We start from the raw sequence: 22,868 nt of genomic DNA, 5'->3' as shown, positions 1-22,868 counted from the left end.
GTTACAGAAACTTTTCAGTAGTCCCGCAGAAAGTAGAAACTAGGTCAGATTGCAGAATGCAGCTAGAATTGCATCGTGCATTGTGCAGAAACAAAGTCGTATGATCCAGATACAAAACAGCGCAGCGAGCAAGGAGTGTCGGAGCCGGCGGGATGCGATTCTGCGAGTCCAGAAAGCCCTTCGCCCGGCTCACTACGGGAGCACTGTGCACGGCTCGGCAGCCGCCCTGAAGGCGCCCGAGGTGTTTCCTGCCCGGCTTTGCCTTGGCTGTTGCTGAGCAGGTCTGGCTGCAGATCGGTAACAGCGTCCGTGTCGGAAGGTAAACCTCAGTCGAAAGGTAAACGTCGGTCTTGAGGCGAGAAGGAGCGGTTTGGGGGCACTCCAGCCTTCGTGCTTTTGCGGGTAAATGCTGGGAAGTTTCCAGCTGGCCCCTGTAAGGATTTACAGAAACTGAGCACTCATCCTCAAAGAACTTCTTTTTCTCCACTGGACAGGAGCCCTGCGCGGGTCCGTGTCGGCGCTCTGCGTGCGTTAGCTGCGCGCCGCAGTAGCTGTCGGTGCGTGCGGCCCGTCCCCTCGCTGCCTCTCCTTCCCCCAGCCCCTACAAAGCGACGTCACTCTTTTCCAAGTCGAGCCGCTGAATGCGGGCCTGTTGGTTTAAGATAATGGGAAGTGACAAGGTGAAGAATAGTGCTGGCAGTCATGGACGTTTTAACACAAGGGTGCTGTAAGCGAGGCCTCCGCCGCCCCTGCCCCCTCCCGGCTCGCTTGGGGAAGGGGTTTGTGCCGACCGAACCGCCGGCGCAGGCAGCATCCTTGGCTGGAGGGCACGGTGGGCAAGATGTTGGTGTTCATCCCTTGTAATGGGGGGGTTGTGGCCTCGTTTTTAACGCTTCTGCACCCAGAGAGCCGTCCCCGTCCGGGCCGTGGTGCAGCGGCCCGGAGCGCCGCTGGACAAAGGCTGTCAGACGCCGCCGAACGCAGGCTGCGTGACGCGCTCCAGCCCGGCCCCGGCTCTGACCTGGGCTGCGAGACACAGGGCAGAGCAGCCGCTATCGGAGACGCAGGCGCGGGAAGGGAGGGCTCGGTGGAGCCTGCGTGCAAGCACGTGCCTTACTGGTGCGCTTGAAGATGAACCTGGGTCTTCACAGGGCTGCAACCCCGGGGAAGATAAGACCTGGGGAAGATAAGGCAAACGTAGAGGTTTATCAGACCTCCATTTTTTTTTTCCCTTTTGTGGTTTGGGTTTTTTTTTTTTTGTTTAAGAGAAAGCAACAGTTTCCTCCTGAGGGCTGTGGTGGTCTTCACTGGCCCGATGCACTCTGGCCAAGGGCAATGCAACAGTCTTCTCTGGGAAGAGAGATGGATTTGTGGTTTCCAGTGCCGATTCCTGATGATCCAGCTGGCATATGATGGGATTGTGCAAGGAAATTAAGGTCTTGTGTTTCCTAGAAAGCAAATAACTAGGTTTTGTCTAACTAGCCTTTTCTCTTGCAAATAACTCTAGACTGGTACGCAGGGAAAAGGACTCTGGGTTTGCCGCTAGGAGCAGAAGCCTCCCTGAAGCCCCGAGGAGCTCGAGGTGATGTGTGCCCGTGGGCCTCAGCAGTGCAGTCGCTGTGTGGGGGAAAGAGTCGGCCTCTGCGCCGGTGTGTCCGACAGGCACGTATCGCCGGCTGCTGCGCGCCTGGCTCTGCGGGTTGGCTCCTGTGCAGGAGAGTAAAGATGAATTTGAAACAACTACTGGATCGAGACGCCTCTCAGGGGGTTGCCACCCTTTCAGGGCATACACTCAAGCTTCCTGCCTCCACCGTCTCTCTGCTATTTTAGTGGCATAATGCTCGTTGCTCTTCTAAATGTTTTACTCCCTGCTCCTGTGAACGAGTCACGCTAGTAGGAAGTAGTGAAGTTAATGAGACGCCAGCTCGGTCGTGCTGCGCGAGGAGCCTTAGGCGTGCTGTAACAAACTGCAAGTTACGCTTCTCAGGTGGGAGCATAATTTCATGGTTTCAGGTTGACCGTGTGCCTGCAGGCACATAACCGCACAGGAGGGCAAGCGTAGGGCTCCCGGGAAGCCTGTCCAGTTGCCTTGGTGGAGACGCCGGGGCTTTCCCGACGCTCCCCTAAAACTCAGTTGTACCAGAAGGGTTCAAGTTCAGCTGTGCAGTGGGTAAGTCACTGTGCCCGAGGGGCTGGGAAGGCGAGAGCTTCTTGAAGCGTCCCTTCCTCGGTGCCTGTGCTGTGACCCTCGGTCACTTGGGCTCTCAGCTGCTGTTATTTCCTCCCCTCTGGCATTTCCTCTCCAGTGTATCCAAAACAATTTCCCTCTCCTGCTGTCTCGGCTACCCACACTCTTGCAGATCTTGCCACCGGCTTCCTCCCCTTCTCGGATAGCCCAGGCAGCGGCGCGGGTCTTGTGTGATGGCAGCGAGTAAGGTGCTGTGGCAAGTGCTGGGGTTTGCAGAGCTGCCCTGCGTGTTTCTGGGTCGTCTTGTTTCCTCCCATCGCGCCGGCTGCTTTCTGGCTGCCATATCCGTCAGCAGGCATCACCACGACCGGGCTCTTCCCGATCTCCTTTCGCAAACCCCCTTCCAGGCAGACTATCCTGTCCCTCTTGCACATGCTTTGCTGGGGACTTTGTTCCTTGCCTGCCAGGGCTTTCCTGGATCTTCAATTCTGGACCTTCTGACTTTGCACTTTACCAGGGGCCTTGCAAGGGCTTAGTTCTCACTTCCCCACGAATAAGCTCCGCATCAGGCAGAGGCGGAGCTGCCCTTTACTGTGGTCGGTGCTTAAGCGACTGGGGCTTTGGTGCCATGGGAATTTGGGGTGTGCATGACCTGGTCGTGAAGGTTTCGGGCTGTAGGAAAGAGCTGTGCAGAGCCAGCCCCTCCGGGGGCTGGAGCCCGTGCGCCCGCAGTAGGGTGGCGTAGGGTACCCAGAGCCTGCCCCTGGCTCTCCTACGCACGGAGCCATCTCCAGGGTTGGTGGTGGGGTCCGTCCGCTGAGTCGTTGTCCTTCTCTTTGTACTGGAAACTCTTGTGGTTGGGCACATGAGAACATCTTACGCCCTTCTGCAGCTGATAAGACTGTGGCTTTCATTATCTTTTCGGTGCTTACTGGGTATCATGTGATGTTTTCTCTAGCCTTTGCCTAGGCAGGATGAAAAAACAGCAGTTGAAGAAACCCATAACTTTATTTCCAATAGAATTGTCAACGTGGAGTCCAGCTGCCCTCTGGAAGGGCTGGAGGGTCTTCTGCTGGGCCGCAGGATGTCTGCGGGCGCAGCACCATCGCGGCTCGGCTAACCCGGTCCCAAAGCCGCGGTTACGTGTTTGCCGCAGTCCCATCGCGCAGGCAGAAAGCTGCTGCGAAGCAAACAAACAAGAAGTGACTGGGTGGCTCGGGGCCGTGCTGCCGCGCCTCTCTGCTGCCGGCTCCGGCTCCTGGAGCAATTTGGTGTTCACCATTATTCCTTCGGAAGCGCTTCCCCCTCTGCCCCAGCCCTTCACGCGCACTTACACACCCCCGCGATGTCATTTTAAAAATAAATGACGAGAGCGCTGCGCGGGGTCAGGGGGACTCCTGCTCGCGCATTGATCCCGGCGCTGCCTGAAAGGGCTCCGCGGCCGGACAAACCTTCGGGGAGTGGCGCGGGGCTCGCTCCCGGGGGGGACGATGCTGGGGGGACTCTCTGACCTCCCTCTGCCCAGTCATCTGGTTCTTCATTGGTCCCCGCTGTGAAACAGAACTTCGCTTTTGTCTGTAACACAAATACATCTTTTCCCCACCCCCCCTTTCCCCCTCTATTATGATTCAATCAATGATGTCATTATGTCCCATTCAGGGGCTCTTGAACCATTTGGCTGCAGGAATTTGGAGGAGCGGCGGGGGAAGAATGGCAGACCTGGCTCTCGCTCCGGCCTTCCAGAGCCCATTCGAGTCTCAACCGGAGAAACAAAGTCAGGTTTCCCCTTAACCTCTCTTCGCCGCGGAGGACAAAAGTGAAAACAGCCCCGAACCCGCCCCGTGACGCGCAGAGGGGTGCGTGTGCCGCACGCACGCGGAGGGGGCCTGCAAGGAATGTCTGCTGGTGAATTAAACCTTGCGCAGTTCTGCTGAGGATCCCCTCCTTCCCATTTAACCCAGTCAATTAAGGGGACTTAAGCAGCTCTCTCTGTTCTGGGAAGACTCAACGGTTTTGCGTCCCCCGGCAGGGCTGGGCTCTGCGGTGATGTTTCACCGGATCCTTGATTCGTGGCTGTGGCTTTTGAGGGAGACTCTGAGCTTCCTCTTCGTGGCTGTGCACGTGGTGCCGACTGCTTTGTAGGAGCATTAAAAAAATCTCTGTAAAGGTAACTGACCCTCGCTCTTAGTCCCCAGGATGTTTTCCTAGTCTTACTAATTCTGCCATGGAAAGCCTCACTTTCTCGGAAAACTCTCTCTGATTGGGATACCGGATAGCGGAGCTGGTCTTTGCCAGCCCTGCACCTTCTGGAAGGTCCTTTAGGGCACTGATGGGTGCAGGATTGGGGAATGCTGCACTCGTGGGGGCTTAGAGACCCTTGAAGGTCGATCCAGGACCATCGAATACCTTTTCTGCTGACGCATCTGTGAGCAGGCACCCCGCAGAGACGCTGCTGGCGTGTGGCTGGGTGTCTCCCAGGCCTGGCTTTGTCAGAACACGTGGATTTAGGTTTTCTGATGTTTTAACTGCGGATGTGTAACGTGCTTTTGTGGGTTGGACCATCAGGCAGCCGGGCTCATCCTGCAGGGCCGAAAGAAGCTTGTTTAAAAACCTGGACTTGTTACAACGTTTGGGATCGAACAGCTTAATTCCACAAGTAATTTAGTGGCTAATATACCTTTTCCCGGGCTCTGGCCATTCTTGTTATTTCCAAGGCATAAAAGGGAGGGGGTGCTCGTACGGGAGACCTGGCCGGGAGGGGAGAGGACGAGGCTGTTCCTGCTCTGGCGTGCAGCTGGCCGGCAGAGGCTCGCAGGCGCGCGAGCTGCCATCCTGGAGGAATAAATGCACAGATTTAACAATGCTTAGGGTTTGGTTAGTCAAATATTTGCAGAGCAGCAGCTCTTTAGCTAGATTTCCCTTCAAGCTCTGCCAGAATCTGAAGCTTTTAGTGATACTTGGAGAAACCAAACTAAGTGACCATAAAAGATCAAACATAAGGTACTTTGAGTGCTTTACCCACTGCCTTTTATCTCTTGTGGATGAAAGAGGTCTGAAGACGTGGTACGTGCGGAAGCGATGAGGATCCACGTAGATCCTGGCTCTCTAGAGGTGCTGGGCTGTGTGGGGACGAAGGCTGTCAGCCCGCGTGTTTCCTCTTTTAGCCTGCTGCTCAGACGTCCCTCTGGTTTTTCCATGGTACCTTGCTGGCTGGAGGCAGCCCTGGATGCTCTTGGCGATGCTCTTGGCTGTCAGCCCTTTCTGTAGGGCAGTTCCTGTTTGCTGGGATAGGGCGGCTAACTTATCGAGTCTGGTTCTCCGTCCAAAATCTGATCGAGTGACCCTCTCCAGGTCCTCCCTCCTTGGGATTTTGTCTTTGCCTTTCTGCTGGAAGGTAGGGCTGTTCTGCTCGTCCCTGCTTGTGGTCTGTGGGGTGAGGCTGAGAAAGCGAGTGTCCAGCCTTAGAAGTCAAATGTGGAGTGTCCCCTGGCATCGCCTGGGTGAAGCTTGTCCTGCTGGTGCGGGGTCCAGGCATGCCCTTGGCTCAAGACCGTTAATTTGGCAGAGGAAAAAGGTCAGGAAAGAGAAAAAAGCTCCTGGCCAACACACTTCTCAAAAAGAGGAACCAGGTGTAAATGGTGAGAGCAAGGCTGAGTTAAAGCCGGTGCTGTGCCCCTCTGCTTGGAGGTTAGTGCCTGAAGTAGGTTATAGATTAGTGCAAAGTCTCTTCTAATTAAACTCCGGGCAGTGAAATGACCTTGGAAGCTGCTGCCCTGCCCTGCCAGCTTTCTCCTGCAGGCCAGTTTAGCTTTCCCTGGTCGTACTTGAACTGAGGGGTCGCTAACCCAGCTCCCTCGAGCCGCTGACCCTTCTGTGGGGTGGTCAGTCTGTGGGGTGCAAAGTCTCTGCAGGGCCACAGGTGCCTTGGGAGCTTCTGGGCAGCAGGAGGAAACTCTTTGGTCTCTCTCCAAACCTGCTTCGCTTGTTACTGGAAAAGCTTTTACCTTTGGGGTGAGGAGTGGTGCGTGCTCACCTGGCTTCCCAGGCCCTGGGGTATGTGTATGGAGCCTGGAGATAAAACCGCCTTTGAGCCCAGACCAAGCTACGTTCCCTGGGCTCCCCCGGGGAGTAAATGCGCACAGCTCCGGCGATCGTCTTTGCTGTGCACCGCGGCGGTCACGGCGGGAACGTTTGCACCCAAGAGGTTTCCTGTTCTGCAAACTCACTGCGGTTTCATCTCCTTTGACCGGCATTTCGTTTAGCTTGGAAAGCAACAGCTCGGACGCTACGGGGCACCTCGCCGCCGGCCGGTGAGGTCTGCCGGCCGCGGCGGCGCGGTGGGCTCGGCGTGCCCCACCGCCTTGCAGAGGCGTGTGGATTTGCAGTGTTGCTTGCAGGGGAAGGGTTAATGTTGCCGTGGTGTGTTGCTGTTTTTGCACTTGTTGGGTTTGAATAGAATGGGTTTTTTTTTTTTTTTTTTAAATCTGGGGCTAATGTGCAATTCAAATCATGTTTAGTCATCGCCCGATTGCCTCTTTTTAATAACAGCTGGACTCTTTGAGGGAAAACTCTCTTGCTCTGCCAAGTGGCTTCAACGCTGCTGGCCTCCCATTCCAGAGCCAGGTGTGTCGCTCTGAAACGCGCTCCTGGGGTCTGTGCCGAACGCGGGGGGCTCGCCTCAAAGCCTTCCCGCGCTGGGGCCAGTGAACTTCAGGACGGAAGAGCCTCTGTAAATGCCATATGATATTTAAGATGCTGTTTGGTGGGTGCAAAGAGATAAAAAGCGCCTTCCGAGGCCTTTTGCTTTGTGGTGCACCTGAAGTGTGTCTCCTTCGCTCGGCCGTGCGGCATTCCTGACATGTTTCTTTCATCCCTGACGTCGAAGTTGAAGAATGCTTTTCAACTCGGCGCTGGGAGAGTTGCAGGTGTACTCTTAGCACATGTCTGTGACTTTCTTCTCTTCCTCCCCTGCTGCTCCCGTTTGGGGCCAGCATAAACTTCTAACTGTGAAAGCCGTGGTGTCTTGACACGGAGAAACCTCAGAACTGCCGGCTGTTGCGGCTCCGGCCCAACACGACGTACAGAAAAACAGTCGGATGGGGGTTCTTTTGCCTTCCCAACCTGTTTTCTGATATGTATGTTGGAAGAAAGGGCGAGGAGCAAGCTTGCGGTTGCCTGTTTCCCTTAGCTTGTGTTTAAAAAAAAAAAAAAGGTGCCGAGAAGGTGAGTTAGTCCCAGAAAGCAGCCAGCGAGTGATCCTGCGATGCTCAGGCTTCGGTACTGCCGATAAGCAAGTCAGGACCTCTCTGGTGTACGAGGAGAATGGGCACGGCGTTTTAACCCACTCATGCTCTTTATGCTTCCCATCTCCTAAATAAAGATCTTCAGAGATCTGCAACTTAGCCTGTTCTTGCGCTAGCCTTGTCCCAGGCGCTTACAGCAGGCTTTTAGCAGATGAAGTAAGCCAGAAGGTCAAGCTTTGCTCTAACTTGAGGTGACTTTGTGGACTAAGTCTGTAGTCTAGTTCCAGAAGAGCCAGCAGGGAGTGTGCAGATCGTCCGGGGGCATAGGCTGGCCCTGTGGGACGTTTCTCTGAATCCCCAAGTTGAGCTCCTGGCGCGGGGGGTTTGGTGTCTCTTTTCCGTGGAGATAAAGCTGTGTTTCATGTTTCTGAAATGCATTGAGGCCCTTGGATCCGCATACGTGGAGTAATTTTGTCGAAGCTGTGCTGTTAGAAGTCGTTCCTCCATCGCAGCAGAATAGAGGGTCCTTTAACGCGCTGTTTGTATAAGGGCTGCAATAGGAACTTTAATGTATATTCCTGCTGCGTGTATCTAATCTAAGCGGGGTCCTCGTGGATGTTATTTTGGAGAAAGGCTGTGGCTATGTCTGCCAGCTCAGGCTCAGCATGTATCCCTCTGCGACCAGCTCCAAATCTGGGCTGGCAGCGCAAAGTGCTGTTGGAGACGAAAGAGCTTGGGTTGAAAGGGGCAGCCTGAGATCACCTCTGCATTTTGTCGGGCTTTTGGAGCAGTGGAGCGCAAAACCCAGCACCGCTCCTCCTTCCTGCACCCTGCTCTGGGTGCTACGAGGTGAAGACCTCCTGTGCGAAAGGCGAGTTTGCAGATGGAAATGGGAAGAGGTGTAAGGCACGCGTGGGATATTTCGGTATAAACCCCGGGTTTCCCTGTTGCTTCCCACTTGCCGGTGTACCGGAGCATCGACTCCAGAAGGACTTAGCAGCACTTGGAGCCTGCGAGGGGAAAGAAACAGGAGGAATAAATACGCTGAGATGAATTTCAAAAAGGTGGTGGGTGACAGCTGTGCGTCCTAGGATTGGAGTGTTTCTGAGAATAAAACCATCAGTTGCTGTCATTCACCCTCCGGGTATGAAATTGGAAGCCCAGTTACCCTTGAGTGTTTCATAACCTTTACCTTTTGGAGGTCAAGGCCATGTCATCATTAATCTACCATCGCCTGAAAGCCTCGGGGCTCTGCTTTTCATCCTCCCATCCGTCATGCTGCAGCAAGATACAGGAGAGGGACCAGAAGGGTCTGGTTTTATACACGCATGTGGGCACACACCCTTCCATTCTCCGAGAACGAAAACACTGAGGATGCGATTACAGAGGCTCGTGTCTGTCTCTCTGCATTTGTGATGAGGATACTCCAGGCTTCATCTGCAAATCCAGAGCAGTTTCCTCCTGGGGCTGCTTTAGTCTGTGGAGGAAGCAGCGCTCTGCCCATGCGGCATGAAACTTGGCCTCGGGGGCAGAGATTTCGTAGCAACATGGCCTTTTAAAATAGAGAGCGGGTGCACCAAGACAGTCGTTTCCCTGCGCGTCGGGGCGCTGCCCCTTTGGAGAAGGCTGCTGCTTTGCCTTTTTCGTGGCTGTCACCGTGCAGTGAGCTCGGGCAGGGCGGGGAGCTGTGATCTGACGACGGGATGGCTGCAGACGGCAGCTGAACGCGTGGAGCATCTCCCGTGCGTTGGTCCCTTTCCCCTCGCCCGAATCTGTGCCAGGCTTTCCTGGAGAGCCAGGCTGGTTCTTCATCCTTCTCCCTACCCAGCTGCTCGGGATGAGCCTGAGGTTCCGCCTGAAGTCTCCTTTCATAGCACGCACGCGGAGCAATTGCCGTTTAACCTGCGTGTCTGACACCCGGGTGCTGCGAGCACAGCGAGGGATGTGTTGGTGGCCGGTGGGGCCTCGTCCTTCGCAGCCGCTCGCTCGGCGCGGAGATCGGAGGTGCCCGTGACGAAGCGTTTGTGAGAAGCTCGTAGGCGCTGGGGGCCAAGGGCGGCTCTCCCGCTTCTTGCCCTGAACACCAAAGGCAGTGAGATGCTTTTAGGTGATCTGGGATCGACTTTTGTCCGCCCTTTCACAGCAAGGCTGGCGGCGCGGTTTTCCCCTCTGGAAGAGTTTGAGTCCTGCAGGTAAGTTAACCAGCACCTCGCACCAGGGAGCTGCCGCCGCGGCTCCTTATTCCAGCGCTGCAGGAACTGCTGCTGGCAGCTCGCCGAGCTCAGGTGGGAGAGGAGAGCAGTGGGCTCGCTGTCAGCAGAGGGCTGAGGTCTCCCTCGCAGGGAGCCGCGTGCGGCGTTCAGAGGTGACCAGCTGTGCTCTGCCCGCCCCGAGCGGGGATCCGCTCCCTTGGCAGGGCGGCCGAGTGCCAGAGCTCTGCGCACCATGGAAACCACGGATTAATGCCTTTTGGCATTAACTCTTCCAGCACCAGCGGTAGCGCTTCGCCTGCTCCCTGGAGAGGGGGAATGATCCAGTCTTTAAATGGATCCTTCTATCTTTTGGGAATCGGCGATATGAGCCAGAGGACAAGCCATTAAACCTGGATTTAATCAGTGCTGACGGGCGCTTTTCCAGTCTGGGGCTGTTACGGCCCCTACGGCCCTTTGGGGCCTCTTCCCCTGCACACCGGGGAGCTGCCCCACTCGTGTCACTCGCCTCAAGGCATAAAAAGATTGCTTGAAGCCCGAGGTTCCTCTGGTTGCTGTACGGGGCTCGTCGAAGTGCCGTGGTGTGGAGGCGAGCCCCCTCTCCTCGCTCCTTGTCCGCTGCCTGGAAGGGGGCTGGCAGCAGCTTGGGGGCATCAGCCTCGGGGACAGAGGGGCCTGATTCTGCCTGGGGTGGTGCAGAGCCTGCCCCCTCGGTGCCTGCAGTCCGTGGGGTTTAGACTGGGTGCTCCAGACAAGGAGGGAGCCTGGATCTTGCGTGGAGAGGAACCGGATCCCGGGGCGGTGGGATGCGGGTACTGCCAGCAGCCCCGCGCGGAGCTGTGCCAGCGCCCTGCGGCCCCGCAGATGGAATTTAGGGCTCAAAACTAAAGCTTTGGGATCGCATACAGCGCGGCGCAAATACAGCCATACGCTCGTGTAAACGTTGCCTTGTTACCAGATCACAGGAAGGGCTTTAGCTTCAGGGCTCGGAGTCCTCCATAAAAGCTTTTTTCACTCTTCTTTCCCCCACCCCCCTTTTTTTTAGACAAACTAAAAAATAACTATTGTGGCGTGAGTGCAAAGGGAACAAGCCTAGAAATAGTAAGGTTAGAAAATAAATCTGACATCCTGCCAGAAAGGTCAGCTTTCCCTGCAGACGCTGGTGCACCCATTTGCACGCCGGAGCACGGCCCCGGGGCACTACCAGGGGTTGATAGATGCGGAGATAGCAGCGTTTTGATAGAGGTAATTTTCCTCAGATGGGTTTCAGCACCCCATGAATCAAAACCTGTCAGCGAGAAGCTAAAGATGGAGTGAAGTTTATTGTACGCGTGTTTGCATCTGACACTGTCGTGCTAGGGGGTCAAGTGAGCGAGATCATTAGGACCGTGTTGATTTAGGAGGACGGTTATGTGCTTTCCCTGCAGGGCAGCGGTGGGGGCGGGAGGCGGGGGGGTGGCTTACCGAAAAAATAAATAACAACCTACAGCTCGGTGCAGTCCCTGGGAGCCTCCCGTGTCCTTTTATTAAAGACACAGCGCTTTTCTTCTTGAAGGTGGCTTTGGGGCCGTCCTCTTGCTTGCGGGATTTAAACCACGCGGGCAGCAGCGATGGTTTTTAGGAGCCTGTTTAGCGTCACTAACGCACAGGTTGGATTTTCTTTGTGTGGCTGCCATTGGCGCGTACGTCGTGCCGCTCCGGCGAGCGACTTTTCCTTCCCTTCCCTGTCCCCGTGATGATAATCCCCCCGGCGTCCTTTGTTCACAACCCTCAAGTTTCACCACTTTTCTGGGACGTTGCTTCTTCCTGAGAGCTGGAGTAATGCGAACCGGGACCGGGTGCTGGGGTGGGAGAGGGCTCTCGCTGCTGCTCCCCGCCGAGAGCCTGGGACAGACGCGTTCCCCTCCGTCCTCCCCGTGACGCGGGAGTGGGGAGGGCAGGGAGCGCCCAGGCTGACTTCAGCTTTGCTCATGGCTTCCCTGTCAAACCTCGGAGGGGAGGGCTGGCAGAATGGAGCGGGTGGGCGAGGGTGGCGATGTCCTCATGACGGAGCCGTCTTCACAGCAGGCCGGCGCAGAGCATTTCTGGGAAGGAAGGTGACGCTGCGGGCTCGGCAGGGCTGGCAGCGCTTGCCGTGGTGTTCGGCGGCGGTCCCTGCGGCGAGGGGCTGTAACGCACCGGGGGGATCAAACGTGTTTGGGCCGCGGCTGCCTACAGAGCCGGAGCTTGTGAGAATCTCGGAGCTTTCAGCTCAGACACCCCAGCCAGCCCCGTTGCCACAACACACGTCCGTGTCGGGAGTAATAGCGCTGAGCGGGTCAGCGTGGCCGCACTTATGTAAGGTACTGACACGGCGAGGTCACCCCGCTGCCACTCTGGGACAAATTTGGCTGCTGATGGTGTGGTTTATGACGTTGGGCTTAAATGGGTGAGTGTCCAGCTTGATTCCTCTGCTTGGCTGGCTAATTCCACTTGAGCCAGGTGGAGCACTGGGGCTTGAAGCGTATTTTCTTGGAAACAGTGCCCTTGTTTTCCTTCTGCCTGGTGCCCCTTGCTCTGAACCCCAGGCGATGGCATCGGTACCTCGATTCCCCAGGGCGGCGGGAAGCCGCGCAGCAGGGCAGTGCGGCAGGGGACCCTTCGGCGAGCGAGAGGCTGCTCGTGAGCCGAGCTCCGCGGGATGGCGAGACGTACTGGATGAGGTTATGGGGAGCGAGAGCTCTGAGGTGCGCTTAATGACGGGGAGGGGGACGTGGTAGGAGCCTAGCAAAGGCCTCGGGCAGCCTGAACTATAGAAATGGCCTGAAAGAGGCACCGAACAGCCAGAGGTAGGAATAAATCCGCAGAACATGGACGCGTTGAGCAGGTGATGATGGGTTTGGCTCTTACTGGCGATCGGGACATCAGCGTTGGTGATGGCAGTGGAAGTAAAAAGCCGCCGGGTTTTTTGGAGAACTTTGAGAGGTGTGGATCGGAAGGCTCCGGGCAATGTCAGTAGAAATTTGCTCACTCGGGCTGGAAATAAAAGAAACGAGACTTGGGAAGATGGAGAGAGCGCCGAGCCTCCATCTCCAAATGAGAATGTTTCCGAGAGAAGCGTCGGTGCCGTGGGGGTGACTGTCAGATTCCCACGGCTCGCTTTCGCCAGGGCAGTACGAAGGTCCCTGCGACAGCTGTGAATGCTTCCCCCAAATCCCTCCTAGACCACATCCAGACAAAGGTGAGGTTCTGGCTGCCGAGGCTGGATTTTCCTTTGCACGTGCCCTGTCGCAGCAGCTGTGACGAGCGTCCGTCCTTTCCTTCCACCCTCCGTCGTGCACGGGTTTGAGCCTGAAAAAATTCAGAGCAAAGACGATACGGTGCTGTAACGAAGGGCAGGCTTGAGGGGGGCTGCGGCTTTATTTGAGGAGGTCGTGCCGTGGGCTGGTAGGTTGACGCTGACCTGTGCGTCGTCGAGGATCGCTGCTGAAGGACCGGAGCTGCCCTCGTCGTCCGAGCGCTCTGCGGGAGCTCTCCTCCAGCCCGCGCAGTGCCTCTCCTTTGCCAAGGCAGCGGAGAAGCCTGCTCCGCACTCGGCGCTCCCGCCACCCCGATCCAGCTCTTCCAGCAGGTCCTCTGGTAGCCAACTGCGGGAGGAGTGGGGGCAGGAGGAACATGATTTACCATTAAACGAGCACCCTGGGGTATTGCCAACAAAATAAATCTTTGTCCTTCTTTGTGCCAGAGTGAAGAAGACGAGAAGCTGAAGAAGAGAAAGGAGCGGTTTGGCATCGTAACGAGTTCAGCCGGGGCTGGAGCTACAGAGGACACAGAGGTAAAACCTTTTCCTGAGCGGGTGGGGAGCGGCCGAGGATGCTGGGGGGAGCAGCGACGGCCCCGGGGGTGGCAGCGTGACACCGTGCCCCCCACGCCGGTGTGGGGCTGACCCCAAGCTCTGGGTGGGTGCGCTCTCAGGGCCGCTCAGCCTCTTTGCCTTGGCAGCGAGCGCTGAGCTTCTGCCATCCGATCTGTGGCGGCTTTTCCCCTGGCTCCTGCTGGAAGTAGGCTGCTCTGGCGTCTACCAAGCCACGGGAGCGTGCCAGCACGTGTTGGCATCCAGCTTCTCCTCTTACAGGATGGCACGGATGCTTCCAGAAGAGGTGGGGGGCACATCTGCTCTACTCCGGTTTCTCCCACCCCAGTTTCCCCTCCCCTCAGTTGGAGCTGACTCGCTCCGTCTGCTCCTTGTAGAATTACTCTCTAGTTCCCTGTGTCCTGGATGCTTCTGGACCCTCTGCTTCCCCTTGGACGCTATTGTAGGTCTTCATCAATAAAACCCTGGAGACTCTACAATATAATGAGGATTGAGATGCTGACCCTGTTTCCAGCTTTTCTCCTCCATGCTGGGGCTGTCCTCTGTGGTTTTGGCCCATCTTTTAAATTTGTAACCTCCTCAGGGCAATTTTGTGCTCTTTTATGTACTTTTACGCTTTCTTCTGCTTCAGATTGTACCAAGTCACCACACAGGCTGCGCTCCGGCGCGGTAGCTCCCGCGTTGTTAGGTGGGGAGTGCCGTGCGCACCTATGGTGCCACATAAATACGGCTCTGGCGCGGGTCAGCCGGAGTCGGGGACCCCTCTCCTGGGCACAAAGGGACCCCTCCGGGGTGGGGACTCCTGCGTTAACAATCAAGTGGCAAAGGTTGCGGCAGGGCGAGTGTCGGGCCTTGGAAACTGCTTAACCAGATGGCTCCTGGGCTCGACAGACGAGAAGTGGGTTTTGTTTGGTTCCTAAGAGCAATCTCAACAATTCAGGTGGGGTTTAGGGGCTTTTTTTTTGTGCGTGTGTGTTTTGTTTTGGGTTTACTGCAGAACCGCTGCCCCGCGTGAAGCGGGGAGCGGCGTTCCCAGCCTTCTGCCGAGCATGGGAGAATGAGCCCCTCCGGCCCGCGCGGAGGGGGCGGCTGGGCAAGGGATTCCATGCTTTTCCGTTAGGTCACTTGGAGATTGTGCCTGGAACAAAAAGGTCTTTTTACTGGTATTGTGTGCACTCAAATGCACCTTTCCCCTGGAGATTCTTGATTAGGGCTTCTGTTGCCCCCGGGCTATTTATCCTGCTAAAAATTAAGATTTATACGCCCCTCGTGTATCGGCTTAAAGGCATATCTGAGAGACGCAATAGTATATTTAATGCGTTTTAGTGTGTCCCTCTCACCTTTTCCATGAATAGGAGAGTGTTAACCCTTTGCCCTTTTACATTTCCCACCTCCCCACTGCCTGGAAGGGTTTCCAGGCCTCTGAAGTAGTCATTGTTCCCAGCTCAGCCCCTTTGTAGCACGTTGCCAGCAAGACGAAGTGCCTTCAGCAGCACTGTATCTCAGGCACTGTATATTTCTGCGGCTTGATTTTTTGGGGCGCTCTTTGTCCCGGTGTGAGAAGAAAAACTTTGCAGCTCCCTTGAACTAACTTGGTGTCGATGTGGTCAGGAAGGGGCCGGAGCCGCTGAGCTCTGGCATTGTTATGGATACCAGAGTCTTCGTAAGTTCTCCATCTGTGTGTGAGATTTTTAAAGAACATGTTCACTTGTTTCTTTTTGGGTCTGATTTTTTTTTTTTCTTGCGATTCCTCTTTGCAGGCAAAGAAGAGGAAAAGAGCAGAACGCTTTGGGATCGTCTGATGCCAGTCCGTGTTAGCTTCAGCCCATCTGCAGTGTGCCTCTCGAGTGCGTGCATACTCTTTCTCTCTTTCCCCCACTTTCTCTCACTCCCACACTGTTTCTCTAGGTTTTAGTGATGAGTAGACAGGGAATCCCCCGTAGTTGTATGATTGTGCTACTTAATGTTTTTTCAAGTTACAAAGTTTAAAAATGAAGAAAAGTTGAGCAAAAAGAAGAAACTGTTCTCAGTGCATCTCCGGTAGCCCGCGTTCCCGTGGTCCAGTGGTTTCCCAGCTGCTGGTGGGGTCATTCGCAGCAGCTCGCACCGGAGGTACCGTCCGGCTGGGAGAGACGGAGAGTGTCCCAGTGCCCTCCCAGTGCCCTCCCAGTGCTGCTGGGAAACGCTTGTGCAGGGCAGAGTCAAACTCTGCCCGGTAAAGAGAGCAACGGTAGGAGCCGCAGCATCTGCTGTGCGATGAGGAAGGGAAAAGTTTGAGGAATGGAGGTAGAGCAGGGTTTGCTCTGCGCTTGGCGGTTGCGTTGCTAGTTTAAGGGCTCCTGGTACGCTGCGAAAGCAAGGACCGGTTTGAAGCGTGTCTTCTGTTTGCCGTCCGATGCCGTCTCCACCTCTCGGACTGCCCCGGTCCTCTCCTCCTCCACCCGGTGACAACGGGCCCCAAGGTTCCGCTGCTCGTGGTCTCTTCCCAGCAGCTGGGAGGAGAACGCGCCTCGTCTCGAGAGCACGATGCGTTGCGCGAGTCCTGCTCTGGATCTCTGCGTCTTACCCCTGGCTCCTCCGAGAGCTGACGGGTTGAACGTCAGGGAAGGATTTTCTCCAATATATAGTCTCTTGTTTTTAAAAATGGAAGTGGCGTGTGTGATAGCCGACACGCGGGGCGGTTTCACGACTGCCTGCCTCCCCCGGGTGAGGCTAATGGGAATTGTCAGAGCCAGAATTGCCGATTAACCCTAGATCAAACTGGTGTCCTAAACCGAGGAGGAGAGCGTAGCGATGCATTTGCAAATGGACCCTGTTCTCACCGCTTCATTTATCCCGCCTTGTTAAGCCCTCTGCGGTTCGTGGCATCTCACATACGTTTTCCAGGTTCCTCCAAGGTCAGTGATACATTTCCCTCCTTAAACGACAAACCCGCAGGGTCGCTTTGTCCCACGTATGTTCTCAGGCTGGATTTTATCTTGTCCTCTCTTTGCCCCAGAGTAGCTGCCAAGCTGGTTTAACTCGCAGACTTGCTGAAGAAGCCGCAGTCTTCTCCGAGCTGCCAGGCAGTGCGGGAGAGCGCCGGCGTTACCCTGGGACTGGTGTTCTGGGTGCGGAAGCTCTTGGTAGCTGTGCAGGAGCACGGTTCCTTCTGCCGCGTTAACTGTAACCCTTTCGGTGAAATTACCGAAAAAAATGTGGCCGAGTCACGTGAAAGTGCTGCCACAGCTCGTGAAGGGCTTCTTGCTGCTGTAGTGTTTCAGATGGCACCTTTGCTCTCGGGGAGCTGTAAAGAGCCGTTCCCTGGGGTGGTGTGCGTGGGTGGAAGAAGTGGTGGCGGTGGAGAAGCCGGTGGGGTGGGACGGGTGGAGAGGAGCTGCCCGGTGCCCTTCCCTCCTTTGCGCACCTAGAGAACTAGTTTCCCTCGCAAGCGTTCGTCCCTGCTGCGTCTCCCACCCTGTGCAGAGCTTCCCCTCGCACCGGTACCTCGGCCCCAGGCGTAAGCAGAAATCTGTCTGTCTGCTTGGATTTTTAGGTGGGCATTGTGGCTGAAATCCTTCTCTTGTCTGAAGGCTGACGTCCTAGGAGTCTTATTTCTGACCATAACCTCTTACCAGAGAGAAGTCGGCCTTGTCCGTGCTTGGTTCCTTAAGATGCTGGAGAACAGCGGGTGCGTGTACAAATCGAGGTGTTCAGAGGCTTATACCTGATTCTTAATAAGCAATATATATATATTTTTTAACGTAGAAGTCTTCAAACCGCTTCCGTTCCATTAACGTTTGCAGTCTGACTGCGTCCGTGTGCCCTCGGTGACTCTGAGCAATACCTTGGACGTTTGTTTACTTTCCCAAAGGGCAGCTAAAAGCCACGGGGTCCGGCTTGCGCTGTGTCTTGGGTTGTCAGTGGCTGAGTGAATCGAAGCTCCCTTGCTCCTTCCTGATTTAATGTAATAACATTATTCTGATTTTTTTTTTTTGTATGTCAGATTTTGTAAGATGTATTTTCTATTTGGCACATGATCTTTTTGCTGGTTATTTGCTTGAAATGTTTTGTAGTGTGCCAGGGCAAACACTGCATTTCATTCTCGGTTTCATAATAAAACTGCTTCTCCAAGGCAATTCTGGTATCTGTCAGTTTGATGCATGGCGCGGCCGAGGCTCGGGGCCGGAGCGTGCCGCCGGGAGGGAGCCGCAGCAGATGGAGGCTCGGCCGCCGCCGCTCCCGCCCGCGCGGGGGTGGCTGGGCGGGCAGAGGCCCGTCACCAGCGCTCGGGGCTTGTCCCAACCGTAACTTCGTGTGGCTTGGCCGAATCCTAACCCCCCCTTGCCTCTCCAGAGTGACCTTGCTGCTTCGTTCGGATGCAAATCCCCTCGCTTCCCGCTGACCGGGGGAAGCTGCGCAGGCTCTTCGGAGCTGGGACCCGGCCGTAACCCAACTCGGGGCTGCGTGCGAGTCGCGGGGTGGTCGCCGCCGCCCGCGGCTGGCGCTTCGGTGCTGCAGGCCCAGCGTCGTCGTAGAACTTGAGGGGAAGCGCAGATACCTCTTGGCTTCGCTGTGCCCGCTTGCTTCGGGTCCCTCTGTGCCGTAGCCTGGGGGCTACGGCCCTGGTGTGAGACGCTGCCGGGCCGGGGGCTCTGCAGGGGCCGCAGGTCGGCGCTGGCCGGATCCCGAGCTCGGCAGGCGAGGCGAAGCCGCGGGCTGCGCCGCCTGGCTCCCGTCTTCCGGCAGCGTTGATGGCAGCACGTGGGACTCGCGCTCTGACGGTGGGGTGCCGTCGCCTTCCCCCCGAGCCGAGGGCAGAGACGAGGACTCGGGACGCTGCTGCTGGCTCTGCTGTCTGGCCCGGGGACCGGAGCGGCGGCGAGGCCCCGGCCCCGCTTCTGCCCTGCTCGGCCACGCGTCCTCCTCCCTGGCTCGCTCGGCCTCGCTCGCGGGGTCCCGGCGGCGTGTCTGCGTCTCCTCCCGGAGCCGGTGAAGCGACTTGTGCGTCTTCCTCCCTGCCGCCGTCTCCTCCCCTCGCCGGGGACGTTTCCCTGGGCCGCGGTACCGCAATGGGGCTGAGCTCCGCTCCCTCCCTCTCCGTGCGGACGCGCCGGTGGCCCCGGGCGGTGCAGGCAGCGGTGCCGGCGGCGGTGCAGGCAGCGGTGCCGGCAGCGGTGCAGGCAGCGGAGCCGGCAGCGCTGCCCTCGCTCCCCTTCTCCCCGGGGAGGTGCCGGGGGCTGTTTTGCAGAGGACGCTGCATCTTTCACCCGCCGGGCTTTCCCCTCCTGGGCGTCGGGGGGAATCATTCCAATCACACTGTGTTTAAAACACCACCTAATTTATTTTTCCTCTCCAAGCTGGGGGCTGCTCGTGACTAATTTGGGCTGAATAGGGGAAGAAAAAAAGCAGCGGGCACACAATGAGCGGGGGAAAGTGTGGGAAAGCGAGCGAAAGAAAAGGAGGGCCGGGGCTTGCAGCGTGAGAGCTGGTAACGCCGAGCGGTGCCCAAATTCAGCATGAAGTCACTTTTCACAGCAGACGCTCGGGCTGTAAATGCGAGCGGGATGATAGGTCAGGCTGGGGGGGGCGGGGGGCGAGAGGGAGAAACGGGGGGTTTGCACAATGGGGTGTGGAGCGAGGTGCGCGGCGGGGGGGGACGCGCGCTCCGGTGCCAACGTGTCCCTTCTTCCAGCCGCGCCGTCCGCGTCTCCCGACGGCCTCTTGCCCCCGGATCCTCCGTGGGTGGGTTGGAAACGGCTTTTGTTCAAATTCACAAAAATGGGAGACAAAAGAGCGGAGCCTGGAAGCGCGGGTGAGCCCGAGGAGGGACGGCGCCGCGGCCCAGCGCCGCACCCCAACCGCCGCCCTCCACCTGCGCTTGTGCCGGAGCTGGTGAGCGCGGCCGGTGCCCCTCCCGGCTCGGTGCCGCCGTTCCGGCAGCCGGGACCGCGCTGCAGGGCCCGGGACGTGCCGGATGGGCTGCGGTGGAGGCAGGGCCGGGCCCCGCGGCGGGCTCAGGGGGCTGAAGGGGGATTTCCATCGCGGGACGTGGCCGTGGGCCACTGCTGTGAAGGTCTCCTCTTCCTCCTCCTCCTCCTCTCTCCAGCCTCACCGGCCTCGCGCATTGTCTCCCTACAGAGCCCGAGCGTTGACCTTCCTCAGCCGGTTGCTGCCGTCCCGCAGAGCCTTCCTCCAGCGGCGGGAGGCCGCCAGGCAGCCGGAGCGGTGGCCGCTCGCTGCCTCCGTCCCCCCGAGTCCTGCCTGCCAGCCCGGGCACCGCGGCAGCCGGCGAGGCGGTGGCTCCGTGGGGGACGTGCTGGCTGCAGGACGGGGGATCGCGACGCCTCGGGTCCTACTTGCGAGCAACCGGCTGCCCGGAGCCTGGGCTGGTTTGGGGCTCTTCGGGCTTGCATCGAAATCCCATCCCCGCCGCAGGCTGGGAGCCGAGCGGCGGCGCTGCCGGGGCGCCTCATCCCCCGAGCCGCGCGCGGCCCCGTGCCGCTGCCCGCGCGCGGTCCCTGCGGCAGCGCGGCGTCCCGCCCCGGCGCTGGCGGGGCTGGACGGTGCCCAGCGCTCTCGGCTAATCGCCCTGGTTGTGGCGTCTCCCCCCGGGGCCGCGGCGCGGCCGGTGGAGCTCCGCCAAGCTCCCCGTTGATGGTTTAATTACTGTGAACGTTGCATGCGGACGGTCTTGTTAGGCGGCGAGGGGAAGGTTCGGGGAGCCGTGGCGTGTCGTGGTGCAGCTGTGGGTGGTCGTCCGGATGTCCCTGTCCTAATTTGTGCCCCCCCAGCCCTGCCCCTGGGTCTCTGAACTAGGTCACCCGATGGCCGGGGGGAGCAGTGATGTGGGGTGCAGCCCCCACGTCTCGGGGGAGACGTGACCAGAACAAAAGCAAGCGCTCGTTAAACTCTTGACATCGTCCTCGAAGCAAACAAACAAACCTCCCCCCGCCCCTCCCCGGGACCTCCGTTCCTGCGGCGGCCCCTCCGGCTGGGTGGCACAGCCTGGCCCCCCGGGCAGACCCCGAGGCCGCGGCCCCTACGGCACAGCGGGCAGAGCGGGGCTCGGTCGCGGCGGCGATGCCGCGGAGCTGCGGCCGGGTCTCCCCGTCGGAGCTGGGCGTTGCCCCTGCGGCCGGGGGAGCCGGCGCCGGCGCCGTGCCGGGCTGTCATCGCCCTCGGCGCGTCGTGTCGCGCCTCGTGCTGCCCCGCGGGTGCTGGTTCGGTGCCATCCTGGGGGTCCCGAAGACCCCCGGGAGCTTCATCCGCGGGGAAGCTGCAGCCGGGAAGGGCAGAGCGCCAGCTCCCCCCGGAGCAGCTCTGGCGCCGGAGGGACGTCGTGCCTTCTCCTCGGCCCGGCCCGGCGCCGCCCGCGGCCCCACGGCGAGCTCTTGGCCGAGGTGGGGCTGAGGGTCTCTGCATGGAGCAGGGACGGGGGGCGGAGGGGGCTGGGGTGCTGCTGGGGGAAGCGGGGGCCTCCCAGCGCGTCCCGGGGGACCTCGGCCCCGGGACAGGCGGGGCGGGAGAGCGGGGAAACGGCCAACGTCCACGGAGCCGCCGGCAGGGCCTGGGACCCGGCTGACCCCGCCGGGGTGAGCGGCCGTACCGGAGCCGCGGCCGCGTGTCCGCTCCCCAGGACACCCCCTGTTGCCCCGGCCCCGTGGGCAGTGACCCTCCGCTGCCCACCCTGTCCCCTCCCGCGGCCACAGCCGTAATTAGCTGCGGCATTCTCGGCATACCTGCAGCCCCTAATGAGGCTCCATAAAGGCTGCCCCCGGCCCGGCTCCCCCGGCACTCGGGGCCACTTGTAAATCTCAGCTTTACAACGGGGGAGCTGCGCCGCGAGGAAGCGGGGGCCGGCGGGAGGGCGGGGGGCTCCCAGCATGGGCGATGCGGCTCCCGCCATCGCCCCGAGCCGCCGGGCCCGTGCGGGGCGTCTCCGGCGCGGTCCCGCGTGTCTCCGTCCCCGTCCCGCGTCCTCCGTCCCCGCCTCGGGGTCACCCGCCCGCCTTCGCTCAGCTCGCTGCGGCTCTCGGGGGGCGCGGAATAAGAGCTGGGGATGGCGAACCCACCCCCGCCGGTGGGCACAGGCCACCCCCGCGGCTGCCGCCGGGACGGGGACACCCTTCTGCGGATTTTGGGGTGGGGGCGTTCTCGGGGCTGGTTCTCAGGGTGGCGGCTCGGCGTGGGCTGCTGAAGCGCCGGGACAAGCGTGTTGGGGGGCGTGGGAGGGGAGGGGGCTGCGGTTTGGCCTCAGCTGGGAGATAAACCCAGGAATGTCCTCGCCCACGAGCGGCTCTGAGCCGGGCACGGGGCATCGGGGCAGATTTCGTCGCCTCTCATCCGCTTGTCCGTGGTGCGCGGCCAGCAGCAGGAGCGTGGGAAAAATGAGAAGCATTAGGAAACATTTCCCGAGCCGGCCGGAGCCGGGGTCGCCGGATCAGGCCGGGAGCTCCCGAGGGAGGAGGTGGGAGGGGGACGGCGGGGTCGGGCGCGCGGGGCTGCCGTGACGCAGGGACCCGGCGTGCGAAGCCGGACGGAGGGGCCGAGGGCCCGTCCCGGGAGCGGCACGAGGGGCGAAGACCTCCGTTCCGGTGGGGATGCTGCGACCCCCGGGCCCGGTGCCAGCGAGGGGCAGCGAGTAACCCAAGCAAAATGCGTTTGTCAGCCGTTTTCCTTTTTTTTTTTTTTTTTTTCCTTCTTTTTGGCTATATAAATTTTTTATTGTACAAAAAGTCTAAAAAAAAACCAGCCAAGGCCGGGACCGGGACAGAGCAGTGGTTACGGTACCGTACGCAGGAGACTAACGCGAGTTACAGACCAAATGTCATTTATACAACACAGAAGTAACTGGGACGCTCACGAAGCTTTTCCTTTCCCGTAGCTCTTCCTAATCCGGTTTGTGACCACGGAGCCGCGAGTCCCCCCGTCCCGTCCCCCCGCGCCAGGGGCACCCGCTCCCTCTGTTGCCGCTGCCGGTGCCGGCGCGGTCGCTGCCCGGTAGCGGAGGTGGAGGGTGGCGTCGCCAAAAGGAGCTTCGTAACGAAGCCGTGGCGTAACGAGGCGGCCGTGCCAGATTCCCCGTGGCCCCGGGCCAGCGGCGTCCCGGCGAGCGGGTCCGGCTCTGCCTGCGGCTCAGGGGCTCGGCCGGGCGCCGCGGCGGGACGGCCGGGCCGCGAGGAGCGTGGCTTGGTGTCGCGGTGTCTCGAGCCTCGCGCCAGCCCTGGGAGCGGGGTCTTCTCCTGGGGGAGGCTGCTGCGGACCCCCCGGCCCCCGGGGCTGCCGCGGCCTCCCCAGACCCGGCACCCCCGTCCTGGGGGGGCTGGAGCCCCCTCCTCTGCCCCGGGGCCGGGGGGATTCCGCGCCCCGATGCGGCAGCGCTGCGGCGGAGC

At 59.2% G+C, this 22,868-nt stretch overlaps 1 protein-coding gene across 2 annotated transcripts in view; it reads left to right on the top strand.

The window, feature by feature from the left end:
* Positions 1 to 15,514, top strand: part of SARNP (SAP domain containing ribonucleoprotein) — a gene marked incomplete at its 5' end in the record, with an annotated part of 29,661 nt that extends 14,147 nt beyond the window's left edge. For both annotated transcript variants that reach the window (XM_082011810.1, XM_082011809.1), the window contains 2 exons: positions 13,366 to 13,455; positions 15,255 to 15,514. In XM_082011810.1, coding sequence (XP_081867936.1) covers positions 13,366 to 13,455; positions 15,255 to 15,296 — 132 coding nt within the window. In that variant the 3' untranslated portion in view covers positions 15,297 to 15,514. The remainder of the gene's footprint in view (positions 1 to 13,365; positions 13,456 to 15,254) is intronic.
* Between the last annotated feature and the right edge of the window lie 7,354 nt (positions 15,515 to 22,868).

The sequence above is a fragment of the Phaethon aethereus genome (genome assembly GCF_964289735.1).
Source record: "Phaethon aethereus genome assembly, chromosome: 29".
In the NCBI taxonomy this organism is placed as follows: Eukaryota; Metazoa; Chordata; class Aves; order Phaethontiformes; family Phaethontidae; genus Phaethon; species Phaethon aethereus.
Note: the sequence above shows the minus strand (reverse complement) of the source record. Positions and strands in the feature narration are given on the sequence as shown.